The sequence below is a fragment of the Cygnus olor genome, chromosome 3, assembly GCF_009769625.2.
Source record: "Cygnus olor isolate bCygOlo1 chromosome 3, bCygOlo1.pri.v2, whole genome shotgun sequence".
NCBI classification, from domain to species: Eukaryota; Metazoa; Chordata; class Aves; order Anseriformes; family Anatidae; genus Cygnus; species Cygnus olor.
In genome coordinates this window covers 890,012-902,334 of record NC_049171.1, presented here as the reverse complement: position 1 = coordinate 902,334, position 12,323 = coordinate 890,012, and the positions used below count along the sequence as shown (strand labels likewise).

General features: G+C 58.7%; 1 protein-coding gene across 1 annotated transcript in view; it reads right to left on the bottom strand.

Annotated features, from left to right (window-relative positions):
- The window catches only part of RAB10 (RAB10, member RAS oncogene family), a 44,315-nt gene extending 32,905 nt beyond the window's left edge, over positions 1–11,410 (bottom strand). Inside the window, exon 1 of the mRNA XM_040552215.1 lies at positions 10,873–11,410. Coding sequence (XP_040408149.1) covers positions 10,873–10,999 — 127 coding nt within the window. The 5' untranslated portion in view covers positions 11,000–11,410. The remainder of the gene's footprint in view (positions 1–10,872) is intronic.
- Positions 11,411–12,323: the final 913 nt, after the last annotated feature.

Genomic DNA, 12,323 nt, shown 5'->3' with positions numbered 1-12,323 from the left:
AACCTTACACAAGGCTCCCACAACCAAAACAAAAGAAAATGAACAAAGGAGCTATTTTAGTGATCTTTTATGCATACCAAGAGACAAGAGAGACAATAAGGTTTTTATTCGCAAGGTAGTAAGGAAAAAAAGGCAAAGCTCTAGCAAGAACCACTACTTCAGAGCTGTTCCGTGCAGCAGTAACCTGCTGAGTGTCACTTAATTCCACGTTTGCAGGCTGATTGCCCCCACAGGACGTAGCAACCACGGGGAATTCTGTCCTAAACCACCAGGCACACGCGCTAGGGATGTTCAGGTTCGATTGCATCTGATTAAATCACTTTTCATGGGCGCCTTAGCCTACTTACGCTATATTCGTCAGCTCGAAAATCAACACGGCACACGAATCTGCTTTCGTGCACGCTGCTGCTATTTGTGAAGCAGAAAATTTGTCACTACTTGCTGCAACAGTAATTCTGTCCTCAGCTACATAAAAATAAAACTCAAGTCAACACCTACCCTGGCTACTTTCTACTCACCAGCTTGAGGAGAAGGCTAGCACAGAAAGAAGGCGAGCGGACCCATTCTGTCTGCTTGAGCAGCAGCGCTAGCTCCGCCAGAGCAGCACCTATGGGTCTTGGAGGTCAGCAGAAGATTCAGCCCCCGGATGAGAGACAAATACCTCCAAGCTCTCTGCAGCTACGACTCACTGCCACGCCCAAGCTAAGGCCGGTTACCTTTTGTTTGGGGAATTAAAGCTCCGTACTGCTAACCTCACGGAGGAGAGGCCACCGCTGCCGCTTGCAGCCCAGGCACGGTGCTGGGACGCGCGCTTGCAGTCCCTCAGCCGCGCCAACAGCTGAAGGCACCGAGCACCGAAGCAAAGCACGGGACTGCGCGACCGCCTCCAGCTTCCAGCAGCAGAACCGGAGGGTCAGGAACTCCTCCGTCATTTCCAGACAGGTTCGGGAGTCTGTCTGCATGCCACAGTCATCACCGCTATCCGAGACCTGAGTCTGCGATGCTTCACACGCTTCCCAGGATGGGTGAAGTTTTCAGAAGCGCATTTTTCTGAGGGCCAGGCAGTTACTGCATTTGAACTTTTAGGTATTTTCTCTGGTGAAACAGTCCGGGAAGCTGCCTTTTCCAGCCCACTAGAAGGAACGCACGTACTTGTGACTTATTGCTGGAAACACGGGTTTCTTTCCCTAAAAGCAGTGAATGCTGCCACTATTCGTGAACTTACCCCGCTGACTCCAGCTACCCGGAGCACACCACGGCGGCCGGCACGGGGCTTTCACTGCCGGCAGCCGGAGGCACCGCTGCCAGGAGCAGCAGCCCCGTCCACCAGGGCTGGCGAGGGGCTGTGACCCAGGCCCTTCTGCCAGAGGCTTTCAATGCAGAGCTGCTGGGTAAGGCCGCGCCTATGATTTCCTACGGGGACGCCAAAGAACGGCATTGTGTGCGGTGTTAAATATAGCATGCGCAAACTGGAGCTTCGTGGCTTGTACGACACGGGCGCAGGTCGGTCTGCACGTGCCTGAGGCAGCCGCCGTGTGATTTAGGGTGCTCTCCGTTACCGAGCGTCAGCATGTACGTTCACTCCAACATCCAGGTTTCAGAAAAAGCTTTACTTTATGAACACTTCAGCATCAAGAATCAGAAGCCTTCACAGAGGCGAAGCAGTGCAGGTTTTCATCTCTGGTTTAAACCAATTCCCAGGACTCTAAGACCATTTCCACGCTGCGAGCAGCTGGTGACGCCACCTCGCTCACCCCATGGAGACCAAGTTCTACGCCCGCAGACGTTTCCACCCAGCCTCCTGAAGTTCTCCAGTGAGCACAAAGATGAGCAGCAACGTTCCCAGGCTATTTAGCAGGAAACCTGAAGCAAAGGAGGAAAAAAAACCGCCCACTGCTGCAATACTGCCCAGAAGCATCGCATTTGTCAGGAAGTTTTTATCGCCTTCAGTAATTATTACTGATCCTGCTACACTCAAATTGAACTCGTGGAAAGAGCCCGAGAAACAGGGATCGCGTACCTTTGAGGAGGGTGGAAAGAACTGGGAGAACGCCATCAGCACTGCCTAGAATCACAAGTTCCTCCTACCCCAACACCGTGGCCTCTCCCCCAAGGCAGCACCGGAGGCCACGAGACTCGCTCGGATGCTTCCAGTTTGCTGCACGCTGCAACAAGGCCGGTTACACCTCGTCTGCAGGAGGAAAAAAGCCTCACGCTGGCACCGTGCAAACCCTCAGCCCCAGCGAAGGGGCACCGTGTGCCAACCGACGAGAGAAGACGTGCGCTCACAAGACAGCTCCGGAGATCCCCGCTCTCCACTCCCATGGAGTAAATCCCTTTCCCCTTGCCCTGCAGGGAGCCAGCGGAGGTCGCACCGTCAGCTGTCCTGTCCCAGCACGGGGCTGCTGCAGCTCCCGACGGCGCCTATCCTGCGGCTCAGCCTCCCACTGCAACACCGAATGGGGCTGCGTCGGAAAACAGCGTCAGGACATACACAAAGAATTCAGGTTAAAGGAGAATTTTAGCGACAGCTGGACCAGCAGCACCACAAGTCTCAGGGGCTGAAACCGAGGGCGACAACAGCGCTGGCCACAGAGGGAACGCTGAAGGTCCCCCAAAAGCTAGGTGAGGAGCACTGGAAGCGGCTCTGAGCAAGACGTCACTGCCTTCTTCATCCGTCGGCTCTTCCACCTCTTGAACTTTGTCAGGAGCTCTTCACAAAGCTGGGGCCATTACCTAACGCCCAAAGACCAAAGGGAGCTCTTCAGACCTCCAAGGGGAATCTCTCCAGACCGCAGCGCTCCTGATCGCAGCCAGCAGCGGCTCAAACACGGCGAGTTCAGCCGCCCCCCAGGCCCCGTCCTGGCAGCCAGGACCGACGGCCACAGGCGTGGAGCAGGGAGCGAGCGCTTCTGACACAGCACCTCGGGCAGGGACACGCTAACTCGGGATGCTCAGCGTCCCTTCTGGAGAGATCTTCCTTACCCCGAGGGCAGCAGTCCCCTCGGCTCTGCACTTCTCGTCCAGCTGCACAACAGCGCTCCCGTGTCCGCTGCTTCTTGCCCCCGTGCCCGAACTGGGGGCCGCATCCTCCTGGCTGGATCAAGGCAAGCAGCTCGCCAGTGCAGGCAACGCAGCCAGCACTGGGACCACGGCCTGTGCCACACGGCCACCACCAGCAGCCTCGCGCTGTCACAGGGGGAGTTCCTGAGATGCCTCTGTGCAAGCCACCAGCGTTTCTGTCCACCAGCCCTGGTCACCAAACCAGGAACGAGAAGCGCAGATGTTCGGAGAACTCACACCTGGGCCGTGCTGTGCCGCGCGCGCCAGCAGTAAGCGCAGAGCCCGCGGAGCTAGCAGCGCTACCTCTGTTTTCGCCAGAAACTCCAGCAGTTTGAAAAAAAAAGTGTTCTGTTGTTTATTGGCAAGATCAAAAAGTCGGGTTGAGATGAAAGCACAGCACGCCTACCGAAACAGACGTGGTGGTGGGATCCCCCGAACCAACAATCAGACAGCTATACTGACGCCGCGCTTCTGAGCTTCCCCTGAAGTGAGGGAGAGGCGTACGTGCTGCCACGTCCGGATGGATGCCATCTCTGATTTCGCCTCGCCCCAGTCGCAGGAGCCCCGACAGCCAGCCCGTGCTGACAGCTCAGCCTCTAACGAGCCAGTCACGCTGCAAGAAACCCCCTTCAGAAACAGGAGCGAGAGGGGAAGACGCAGGCTGCGGCAGGTTTGGGAGCACAGAAAACTAGGACCGCTACCTGAGGAACTGGTAGCGCCTCAGTACTGCTGCCAGCACGTTCAGCTTTCTTCTTACTCGCGGAAGTTCAGACATCTACTATAGATCCGCAATGGCTCTAGAAGTGCAGCGAAGTCGGTTAGCCGCAGGGAAGTCAGCTGCCACGGGGTTCGGTGGGGAGGAAGGACCAGGAGCGTGGCGACATCAGGAGGGCAGGAGGCAGGGGAGAGGACGTGAGGCACTGTCAGAGCTCGGCACGGTAACTCGCGCGTCCAGACGCCTCAAGTCACTAACCGACCATCTCGAGTACAGACGATTCATCTTCAGAAGACAGACGCGCTGGTGGGACCAGGGGAAGCCAAACCCACCTCAGAAGCAGGGACAGCTTCTGGTCAGGACCAGGCGCGTGCTGCCGAGGGCACGCTGCCGCAACGGAACAGAAACCAGTCCGATCTCATCGGCCACAGAGGAGACGAAGGCTCGACAAGACCAGCTCCAGCGAACCTCCTGAGACCCTCGTGAAGCCAAGGACGGGCAAGGACCTCGCCCTGACCTCAAGCAGAGGAACGGTGCCGCCCACCCGGGCGGTCACACCTTCTGAGGGCCCTGAAGCTCAGCTCCGGGGCCAAGGCCCACTCGGGGAGGTGCCGATCGCAGCCCCGTCAGACGTCTGCGCTGCAGCACTCCCACCACAGCGCAGCACGCCACCCGACTCACGTCACCTGGAAGAGATGTTTCCGGCACGCCCCTCTTCCAATGAATGCTTCGGCGTATCCGGGACCCGGAGAGCTAGCCGGCAGTCTGAACGCACAAGGTGCCAGTCAGGACAGCATCCTCGAGGAAGGGGTTGTACAAGCAGAGATGTCGGCGTAGGCCTTCGGCACGTAGCAGCAGCCAAGCCAGCAGGCCTCTCTCGGGGAGCGCCAAGTCACACCGAGGAAGCGCAAGACACGAACGGGCGTCTCTCCACACAGCACAGCACAGAGCAGTCACAATCCCAGCGGGAAAAAGCCTCGAGTTGTTTCAGCTACAGAAAGGAGCAAAACCACGCAGAGCCTTCAACTTCGACCCACACAAGGCTTCTAGTCACGCCCACGCGGAGCAGAAAGCCCCACACGGCTACGCGGTCCTGAAGCGCCGGAGGCGACGTGCAGCAGCCCCGCTCGCTCTGCAGCCCCCGCACCACCACACAGGGAACTCCCACGGCGCCGGGCTCTGACGGCCCCTGGTGCAGGGCGGCGTTTGAGGCACCCTGCGTTACGCAGGCCCGACGCTTCCACGTCTCGTCGGGTCCCTCAGCCGAAGGGCCGCAGGGCACTGCCGCGGAGGGAGCGCGTGCGAGCGGCTCCCGGCCCATCTCCCTGCCGGGCAGGGCTCAGCCCCAGGCAGGACGAGGCTCCCCCAGCCGCCGTCCTTCCCCGGGACCCCCGGCTCTTCCTCCGCTACGCGGCCAACACGCAGAAGTCGCTGCCCTTCCCCGGCTCCGGGATGGAGGCCGAGGGCGAGCTGCTGCCAGGGCAAAGCCCTGTGTTGCTGCCGCCTCGGCACTCGGGGCGGCAGGGGCTAAGGCAGAGACCCTCCGAGTCAGGATTTCTTTTTCCCTGTCCCCCAGTTAAGTGTTTATCAACGGACTCTCAGTCGGTTCTCTAATTAATTATCAATGCTAACTGCAAGGACAGGAAAAGACGAGGCGTTTTCTCATCTGCGGTTTAAAGACAGGAGAAACGCTTTCTTTTGGGAAGAGGCAGATCGGGAAGTCGAGGGGAAAGCACTCCCCTGCCCCCCCGGCTGTGCCCAGCGCCAAGCAAGGCGCTACAGAACAGCCCTTGGTTTGTGAATCACGGAGGGGCCGAGGTTGGAGGGGACACCGGAGATCATCCAGCCCAAGTGACCAGCACCTACACCCCCGCCTACCTGCTCCCGAGCAAGTTTCCTTCCAACCTCACCAGGCATTTCACTCGGTCTTGTAAAACCCAAGAACGGACTACGAGGACAGCCTGTCAAATTCAGCCTGCTCTCTGAACCCGAAACCCGCTTTTACCCCAGGAAACATTACTGACTCCGTTCGCTCTTTAGCTGCGCCTCTTAGCGCCGATGCGACCCTTCAGCCTGGACGCGGTGCTGCCCTATCTGCAGCCGCCGCCACCCGCACCCCTTCCCAATCCCCCCCATCTCCCGGCACTCAGCACGCCCAGGAACCGGCTGCCTGTTGCCTGCGGGCAAGCACAACCAGCCGTCAGCGCAAGGACAGACGGACGGAGGAGCAGCCGGGCCGCGTGCACGTCACCGAGGAGCTGAGCAGCACTCTCACCCTTCGCCCAGGGTTTCCGCCCCGGGGCAGGGACAGCAGCAGCGCAGGAGAGCAGCGGGCGCAGCCGAGGGCTCCGTCCTGCTTCGTAGCAGGGGCCGGGAGGGGAAGGGCGCGGGGAACACGCTGGCACTGCCACCGAAGGCCATCAATCACGCGACATCCGCCATAAAATCAGTTTGCCCCAGTAACCTCTCGGCGTGACTTCTACCCCCCCGGGTGTCCCCACACCCCCGGTTCCCCCAGCACACCTCTACGTGGTGACGTTAAGCAGCCAGATCGGGGAACGGCTGCAGCCCAGCTGAAAAACGGCGATGGCGGAAAGCTTCAGGCAGCTCCGTCCCTCGGCTCTTCCCCACACAGCCGTCCTCGTGTCCCCGACCAGCGGCGCCAGGCACACGCCACCAAAGCTGCTGTTTGTTATCCGTGGCCCCAGGTGCGGAAGCGAGCTGCCCCCGCATCCCGCCCGGAGCCCCCCCAGCTCTGCAGCCCTCCCAGGGGGCACCCAGGAGGAGCACCCCTACGGTAGGTGCGCGGCAGCCCCGACGCGTCCACTGCCACTTTCTGCTCCCACGCTGAACCCATCCACGTCCTGCCCTCCAAGGGCTGCTGCGGCAGCAAGCTTCACCGTTCGGTTACACGTGCAGGAATTACCTTTGCGCCTCTGCCCGTCTGGTGACTTCTCCACCCCAGGCCACGGAAGTGACTGGAGAGGAGTTCGGGGCGTGGGGGTGCTTGCTTTGGGGGCTGCTCTTCGCTTTGGGGGCTTTTCTCTTACCTCGCCCGCTGCATGCGAGGAGTCGGGTACGGACTGAGCACAGCCTCGGCGCGGCATGAACAGAACCCAAGGCTGGTTGCTGCCACAAGTACAGAAAACAGAAAAGGAACACAGGGCAGAAGCCAGCCAGCGCTTCCTACTGCTGTAGAAATACTGTGATTTATTTTTTTTTGGACCCTAGAAGTTGGGAATCCAGGTCGGTTCATTACAGCCGCCACGGAGCTAAAAGCGCTTTGGCAATCCAAAACAATTTCTGACTGATTTGTTTCCCTACGGCCTACCAAGTTTTTCCCTCCGTTTGCTGTCTGGGTCTCCTTCCTTCCTAATATTAATACATTACAGTAACAGGCAGACAAACCTCACAAGATATAAGCAGAAACTCGTTAGTTATATTTTTGATATCTGAGGACTTCTTTAAATTTGACTATCTAAACATACCATTATACAACGATTCCAAAGCAAGCGCTCAAAATCACTTCTAATAAAGGCCAAAGAAATTAAAAAATAAAAACAAGCTGAGAGAAAAACCGATTTCATCAGCAAGCAGTTTTCATATACCTTTGCCCTTAAAAGAACGCGGTGTTGCACGCTCCTAGCACAGCTCCAGCACCAAGACCTCCCCGTATTCAGAATAAAACACGCAGCGATCAAACCTCAAAATCTTGCTGCTTTTTCTCCACCTCTTTGTATCTGTAGAATGGCTTAAACACTGACTTGCAGTCCTCGCAAGTAAAGAACAGACAGGGAGAACACCCGGATCTCCCGCGTGGGCTACGACCCACCAAAGTTTTACCAAAACCACTGGTTTCCAGAGGGGCTCTCACAATGACTACACGCTCTTTGTCCCCCGGAGTACATTACTAGAAGCATTCAGGTTTCACGGGAAAACATTTCTTGTGACTCACCTTAATTTGCATTTTACTTCGTCAAACAATAGCAATTACGTGCTTGAGCTCATTCTGACATTCAACTCTTCAGGCAGCCAGCCCTCCCCACCCGCTCACAGCGCCGGCAGCCCAGGCTGGCGCTTTACCCGCTGACCCCGCACGGCTTCGCCGCGCGCCTGCGGAGCTGCCGGACCCTTTCCAATGGTTCACTTCCAGCCGTCACCAGCCTGACGCGCTGGGTGCCAAGAAAAATCGACTGCAGGAAATTAAGCACGTATCGACTGGAAGCTACTTACGCTGCCGCTCCTCGAGCAAAGGACCTCAGGAGGTGGCTGGGGACAGGGGCAGGCAGCGGGGGCCCCCCCCACACCGCGCTCACGGGTGGCCGCAGGAGCAGCTTCCACCGACAGACCCGACCCGGCGGCGGAGCGCCCCTGAAGCGGAACTGCACAGTCACCGCCGCTTCTTAAAAAGAAACATCAAAGCCATTTTCGCAGCCCGGAATTGCTGTTTTACCAGAACCAGAAACGGCTCGCGACAGGCCAAGCCCTCTCTCGTTCGGTCGCTCTCCACCTGCGAGCAGCAGCGCCGGAGGAGAAGGGCCCTGCTCTCCGCGGGGAGGTTGCGATGACTTAGGGATTCTCGCAGAAGGGCCACGGGGATTATTTACAGCACCTCCAGACGGGGTAATGAAATCATTCACACGCGCACCTCGTCACAGCAGCAGCCTAACTGCTGTTTTATCAGGAAATATTAGATTGAAGCGATGCGAAGTCCAAGAGAGCCTCCCCGAGCACACGGACAGCAAACACCCGAACTGCCGCCGTGCATCGTGCTTACCCCATTCCTGAAACGCGCGAGGGCGAAAGTAAGGGCGTGCAAGTTGCTAACGTGAAGTAGGAACGCACATTCCTGCGTCTGCATTTACATACGCAGAGGAGCCTTTGCTTTGACAGAGCTGACCCCCCCCCCCACCACACACCCTTCACGCACAAGTTCCGGCAGTCTCCGAGACCCATCTCCTACGCGGGCCGGACCCGTCCCTGCCCCCAGCCACCCGTGCAGCAGCACACTTTACATGCTTCGCTATCTCAGGTTCTTGGTGGAGCTCCGGGTAAACACAGAGGCATGAATCAGAGCTAACAAGCTCCTAAGGTGGCTTCCCTCTCTCTCTCTTTTTTTTTTTTCTTTAATATAAGGAGAGATTCAGCCAATAAGCCGGTCGCCTTCAATGTCACCTGCTGCGTACACGAGCGATTTGGAAACGGCATTTCCTTATTGCTACAGGTCAAAGACTCATCTGAGCTCTTTCCTGAACGTCTCCTGTTCGGCTGCGAAACCCGCCCGGCCCGGGCAGCTGCCGCAGCAGGGGTCAGGCTATCGCAGCAGTCACCTCCCCGGGCCGCGTGCCCCTCCTGGATCGCCCGTATTCCTGCCACTGCTGCACCAGGAAAACCTGAGAGCGTTTGAGAAAGCTCACTTTGAGGCAGAGTGCTGGATTGCTTTGTCGTAACGATGCCGACAACAACTGGGCAGGTGTTTGAGCCCACTGCAAAAGCTGAGGATTTTTCCCTCGTGGCTGGGCTGCGCTTAAAGGCGTTTGCGAACAGTCCCCGTTTCACTTGGCATTGCTTGCACAGACGCACACCTCCCCACCAGGTTTCCTCTTTAAGCAATTGCAGACAGAAGAACTCAGGAAACAACGCACTGAAGCCACCTTCATGCAGTTAAGCACCTGAAATTCAGCACCACACGGAAAACCCCAAATCTGTCAAATTCCCCTGCGAAGACGAAAGCCTGACACCCTCTGACCCAGCAACCCACCTCGAGTGGTGCCTGCTGCTGCCATACCTAGACATTCAGCTCAAAATTTAGGAAATGAAACTTGTCTTGTAGTGTATACGCGCTACACTTTACCTACTCCAGAGATACCCGCTGGTCTAGCTCGGTCCGACCGCTCAGAAACACCCTCAGCCTCCGCTCGTGCACGTTTGCTGCTAAACCTGGTGATACTCTACCGGAAACCTCAAAACCTGCCGAACGATGAAGCCCGAGAACTCATTATTAAAATCACTGGTCACTAAAACACAAGCTCTCTGGAGCAAGAGCCACCATATATATATATATATATATATAAATACCTGCTGACTTCTTAACCAAGACGTTGGCTGCTTCTAACTTTGCCAATGGCAAGGAGCCTTCCCAGCACCCTCCGACAGCGACGGAGCCATGTGATCCACGGCACAACTTGCCAAGCAGCACAGAACCACGCCGCGGCCCCAGCAGCAAAATAAACACAGCCTCCAGTAGCCAAGGCACGGGATGGTAAAAGTTGACATTAAGCAACCTTCACCGCCCCCACCCCCACCGACCAAGAACTCCTCAGCAAAACCGCGAGCTGAAGCCCCAACAGCTTCCAGACGACTGCTCCCTGGCGCTTCGCTGCCCTCCAGGCCCAGACATCCTTCCTTTCGCTTCAGATTACCAAGGTCCCGCTTGCGAGCGTCTGTTTTACGTCTCAAATTCTGAGCTATGATTTTCAGGGTAAAGTTGGGGCACTGAGGAGGAAGCACACAGGCGTGTGCTCGCACCTAGCGCTAAGGTTCACGCTGGCACCGCGTTCTCCTACGCTTGGTCAACAGCTGCATTGCCAATGGTTTAAGGGGCTTCCATCGGCCACAAAAAGCCGGATCCAACTCATTTTTTTCCCCGACGTGTGGCCGGTGCCCGCACACATTACGCCACAAGGTGCGGTGGAAGCATTAATTCCCTTAAATCGCCACCGAGGCCAGAAGGTTCGAAGCCGCCGACCTCAACACTCGATCTGCAAAAACAAGGCGGCGGCGAGGAGAGGGAAAGCAAAACCCCCCGCGGGGCCACGGAGGGAGGGCGTCGGGCAGGCGAGGGGAAAGCGGGGCGAAGGCACGGCCCTCGCCCACGGTGAGGGAGCTGGGACCGGGGGCTGGGGAGGGGACATGGGGTGGGGATCCGGCCCCTGGTGCGAGACACTGGGGACACGGCTGGGGATGGAAGGGGGCAGGGGGGTGACAGGGGGATGTGGGGGCGGGGGGATACGGGGATACGGAGGCAGGAGGACAGGGGGACATGGGGACATTTCGGGGAGGGGGGGGGGTGGGGGGTGTCGGCGGGCACTGACCGATGGTGGAGATGAAGGTGGTGTTGAAGGCATCGTCGGAGAAGCGGAAGAGCACGCAGGTCTTGCCGACGCCCGAGTCGCCGATGAGCAGCAGCTTGAAGAGCAGGTCGTACGTTTTCTTCGCCATGGGGAGGAGGCGCGGCGGCCGCCGCCGCCCGCTCCGGCCCGCTGCAGGCCCCCCGCCGCCCTCACCACCGGGCCCGCCCCTGCCGGCAGCACCGGCGACGAGGAGGAGGAGGAGGAAGGAGGAGGAAGGAGGAGGAGGAAGGAGGAGGAACGGCGGAGGAAGGAGCCGACGAGGAGGGGGCCCACAAAATGGCTTCCTGCCGCGCTCCCCGCGCCGCCGCGGGCCTTCGCTGCTCCTCACCGGGAGGCAGCGGCGGAGCCCGGCCTCATAACCCCGGCCCCGCTCGGCCCTGCCCGGCCCTGCCCGGCCCGGTTCGGTTCGGTTCGGCTCGGCCCGGCCCGGCCCTGCCCGGAGCTCCCGGCTCGGTAACGGCGCAGGCCGCCAGGAGGGGGGGGGGGGCGGCGGGGGGGGGCGGCACTGAGGGAGGCGGAGGCGCGCACGCCGTGACGTCATCGCGCACGCCCGCCCCTGCCGGGCAGCAGGCTGCAGGCTGCACCGCGGTGACGTCACGCGGAGGGAGGGGGGGAGCGCGGTGCGGGGTGGGGGGGGTAAGGGCGCGGCGCTGCCTCCCCTTCGCCGCCTGCCCCAGGCGGAAGTCCCGCCCCTCCCCGCGGCGCCGATTGGGCGCGGGCGCTGCCTGTCTCTCCCGGGGGTGACGTCGCGCGGGGAGCCCCTGGGGGAGGGGGAGGGGCTGCTCCCGTGAGGTGATCGTGGGGCGCGGCTCCCTCAGAGGCGTTTCCGGGAGCCCTGAGCTTTGAGGAGTTTGTGCCACTTTTAATAAATATTAATAAATAAAGGTTTATTTTCGGTGGCATGCTGGACGCCCCACAGGATGTCCTGCCGTGGAAAGGGCCGTCGTTGAGCCCGACTCCTGCCTACGCACGGGAGTTAAGCCATGTGTCCAACAGCACGTGCCATCCCCAAGCACCAAACCATGTACCTAAAAGCATTATCCGGACATTTCTTGAACCCCAACAGGTTCCGGGCCGTGTCCACCTCCCCAAGGAGCTCATCCCAGCACTCCACAACCCTCCTTTCAGTGACAAACCCCTGCCTAACGCCCAGCCCGAGCTTCCCCTGACTCAGCTTTAAGCCCTTCCCTCGTCTCCTACCACCAGTCACCACATAATTCACCTAATTCCAAAGATCTACTAGAAAAAAAAATAGAATTGTGCCTCAAAAGTAGCCTCACTTCACTGACAGAGAGGCAAACTGGGGCAATTACAAAACATTTTTACCTCTCCCCTACGCACAAGTGCACCTTGCAGGTCTTTATTGAAAATGTCTCCTAGGTATGAATGAAAATATTTTCTTAGTATGCACG